This window comes from Ochotona princeps, chromosome 28, assembly GCF_030435755.1.
Source record: "Ochotona princeps isolate mOchPri1 chromosome 28, mOchPri1.hap1, whole genome shotgun sequence".
Classification (NCBI taxonomy): Eukaryota; Metazoa; Chordata; class Mammalia; order Lagomorpha; family Ochotonidae; genus Ochotona; species Ochotona princeps.
In genome coordinates this window covers 25,272,489-25,275,594 of record NC_080859.1, presented here as the reverse complement: position 1 = coordinate 25,275,594, position 3,106 = coordinate 25,272,489, and the positions used below count along the sequence as shown (strand labels likewise).

At 37.1% G+C, this 3,106-nt stretch overlaps 1 protein-coding gene across 1 annotated transcript; it reads left to right on the top strand.

Annotated features, from left to right (window-relative positions):
- Positions 1 to 1,129: 1,129 nt before the first annotated feature.
- LOC131478164 (olfactory receptor 7A10-like) lies at positions 1,130 to 2,056 on the top strand. Its single transcript, XM_058656211.1, has one exon. The coding sequence runs from the start codon at positions 1,130 to 1,132 to the stop codon at positions 2,054 to 2,056; it is 927 nt and encodes a 308-aa protein (XP_058512194.1).
- The last annotated feature ends 1,050 nt before the right edge of the window (positions 2,057 to 3,106 follow it).

The following is a 3,106-nucleotide window of genomic DNA, read 5'->3' as shown; positions in this document are numbered from 1 at the left end:
TCGTCAGGATTAAGGACGTTTGTGTCTCAGGTATGCTCACTGCCGGAGTTTAGCTTTAGCCGAGAGTTTGGAGCTTGGGAAGGGTGCGTGGAGTTGGCGATAAAGAAAGATATAGATATTGATATTTGGTGCGAATTTTATAATAGTTTAAGAAAAAACTGTTTTTTTTTATTTATTTAAAATTGTATAAGCTTTTGTATAAGCAATTAATTGTTTTATTTTATTTTAAGATTAAGGGGGCATGCATAGATATTTGATTATTTTGTTTGTATTTTAAGGCTAAGCAGGTGTTTGTAGAGATAATTTTTTAAAATACTGTATTTATATTTTTTAAAATAAGCCATTATTTATTTTTTAGTAGTAGCCATGAAGTGGCAGCTAGGATTTTAAGGCTAAGGCACATGCGATTATTTGCTAATAAATAGTATATTTTTATTTTCATAATTTGCTTATTATTTAATGGGAAAATAATTTATAAGGGAAAAATATAATTTAAAAATAAAAATTATAAATATTAAATTTTTATAATTATAGATTTTGTAATTTTATAAATAAAATAATAATTAAAAATATTTTTATAAAAGCATTTTTAATTTTTTTAGTTAAAAATTATAAAAGCTGTAAAAATAGCTATATTTTTTATGCTTTAAAAAATTGCAAAAATAGGCTAGCCTATAAAATAACAATAATTATATTTATTGCCATAGCAATTTTAGCTTTTATTTTTATTACTTGCATTTTCGTGGGTTTATTGGGTGCTACCTAACTGGCCAGGCCCTAAAAAAAAGCCGAATTTGCCTTACCTATAATCTCCTATTTTCCTGCTGCCTCCTAGCCTTAAACCAGTCATTATTTTAGGGCAGGGCACTCATGCAATGCTACCAACAGCTCACACATTGTTGAAACAGTGCCTGGAATATGATGAGTGGTCATTCTCAAGTGCATGAAGGAATCTCATAGCTGCAGGTGCACAGTCTCACAAGGAAGTGAGGCTCATTGGAGAGAAATTCTTCATCAGAAGGAGCAGGATTCTGGAGGGATCCATTTATCAAAATGATGATGTTTCTGCAGGGCACCCAGCACTCACCTCTGTCCCGTTTTTTCTCCAATAGATAGTTACATTGTCAACATGGAACCAATGAACCATACATGGGTGGTGGAATTCCTTCTCCTGGGACTTTCAGAGGATGCAGCCCTGCAGTTTCTCATCTCCGGGCTTTTCCTTTTCACGTACCTGATCACTGTAAGTGGGAACCTGCTCATTGTCCTGGCCATTCTCTTAGACACCCACCTCCACATTCCCATGTACTTCCTCCTCGCAAACCTGTCCTTGGTCGACATCTTCTTGACATCCATCACCATCCCCAAGATGCTGGTGAACATCCAGAAGCAGATCAAAACCATCAGCCATGCAGGCTGCATCACACAGATGTTCTTCTTCTTAATTATTGTATTGCTGGACAACTTGCTTCTGGCTGTGATGGCCTATGACCAGTTTGTGGCCATCTGTCACCCGCTAAACTACACAGTCCTCATGAATCTCCGGCTCTGTGTGCAGCTGGTTCTGCTGTGCTGGACCATCAGTGTCCTGGATGCCCTTATGCACAGCTTACTGGTGCTGAGGCTGAGCTTCTGCACACACGTGGAAATTCCCCACTTTTTTTGTGAATTGAATCAGCTGGTCCACAGAGCCTGTTCTAACACCTTTCTCAATGACCTCATACTATATTTAGCAACTGTGCTGCTGGCGGGAGGCCCCCTGACTGGGATCCTGTACTCCTACTCCAAGATCGTCTCCTCCATCCGTGCCATTTCATCCACTCAGGGCAAGTATAAAGCCTTTTCCACCTGTGCCTCTCACCTCTCTGTAGTTTTCTTATTTTATGGCACAGGTTTAGGTGTGTACCTTAGTTCTTCTATTAGCCATGATTCACATTCCACTTCAATGGCCTCGGTGATGTACACAGTGGTCACCCCCATGCTGAACCCCTTCATCTACAGCCTGAGGAACACAGACATGAAGAAGGCTCTGAAAAGAATGTTGTTCCATAAATGATAGTGGAACCCACAGTGTTGGGGCTGTGCAGTGTCGGTTACTTCATGTCTCAAGCCTCAGGGCCAGACACGGTGATGCATTTATCAGAGGAAAAAGCAGTGCTTGCTTGTTCAGTTCACTGTCTTGCTTTCATGATTAATAATAAGAAGAAGAATTCGTCTATATACACTGCAAATGCATTGCACTGTGTGTTGTGTCTGGTAGGTCAACAAACTTTCTGATTTCTTCTTTTTCCCACCTTTATTGTTCCAGAAATACGAGGGCTCAAAAACTTCGTGGAGAAATTGATGTTCATGTGGTAATAGCCTATGTGCTAAAAACTTTAAATGCATGTGTATTTTTAGGGTGCCTATACTACTTTTGCAATTAATTCCTTTCCTTTCTTTAATCCTATTTTAACAGCTGCACAAATTTTTCTTTTTGGGAATTGGCCTTTTTCAGTATGGATAACGAGCTCCAGTTCACCGAATTTATTGCAAAAAGATAAGATTTCATTTTATGGATGTCTGGGTAGTATTCCATTGCATATTTGTGCCACGTGTAATGTTGATGGGAATCCTAATTAGCGTAAGTCTTGCACATGCTGCTTGAGCTGCATGAGGTTAAGTGTGCAGAACTGAAAATTTCACATATCTCATGGTACAATTTCTTATCATATGACATCATATGATACTATTTAATATTCTCTTTTGTGTCTTACTAGTTTATTTTTTAGATAACATGCAATTAAGAATCATTGTAAATGGTTTAAATGTTTATTTTCAGCCACATTAAAAAGTATATTTCATGCTTTTCCTTGTGTGTGATAGCTAATATAGATTACACAAAATATACCACGATATATAGGAATGAAACCGGTATCTTGTGACTTGATTATTTTATTAACCCTTGTCAATATGCCTGTACTGCAGTAGTTTTTCTGCTTTTTTCTAATCATTAAGATTGTGATTAAAAACTTGAAATTACATTATTGAAAGAAATTACATAGAAAAATGAAGGAAGAGGAGAGGATGCAGGGAAGATGTCTTATCTCTTAGAATTATATTTATG

Bases quoted from the DNA above. Each gene is read 5' to 3' on its own strand.
- LOC131478164 (XM_058656211.1), top strand. From the start codon at position 1,130: ATGGAACCAATGAACCATACATGGGTGGTGGAATTCCTTCTCCTGGGA.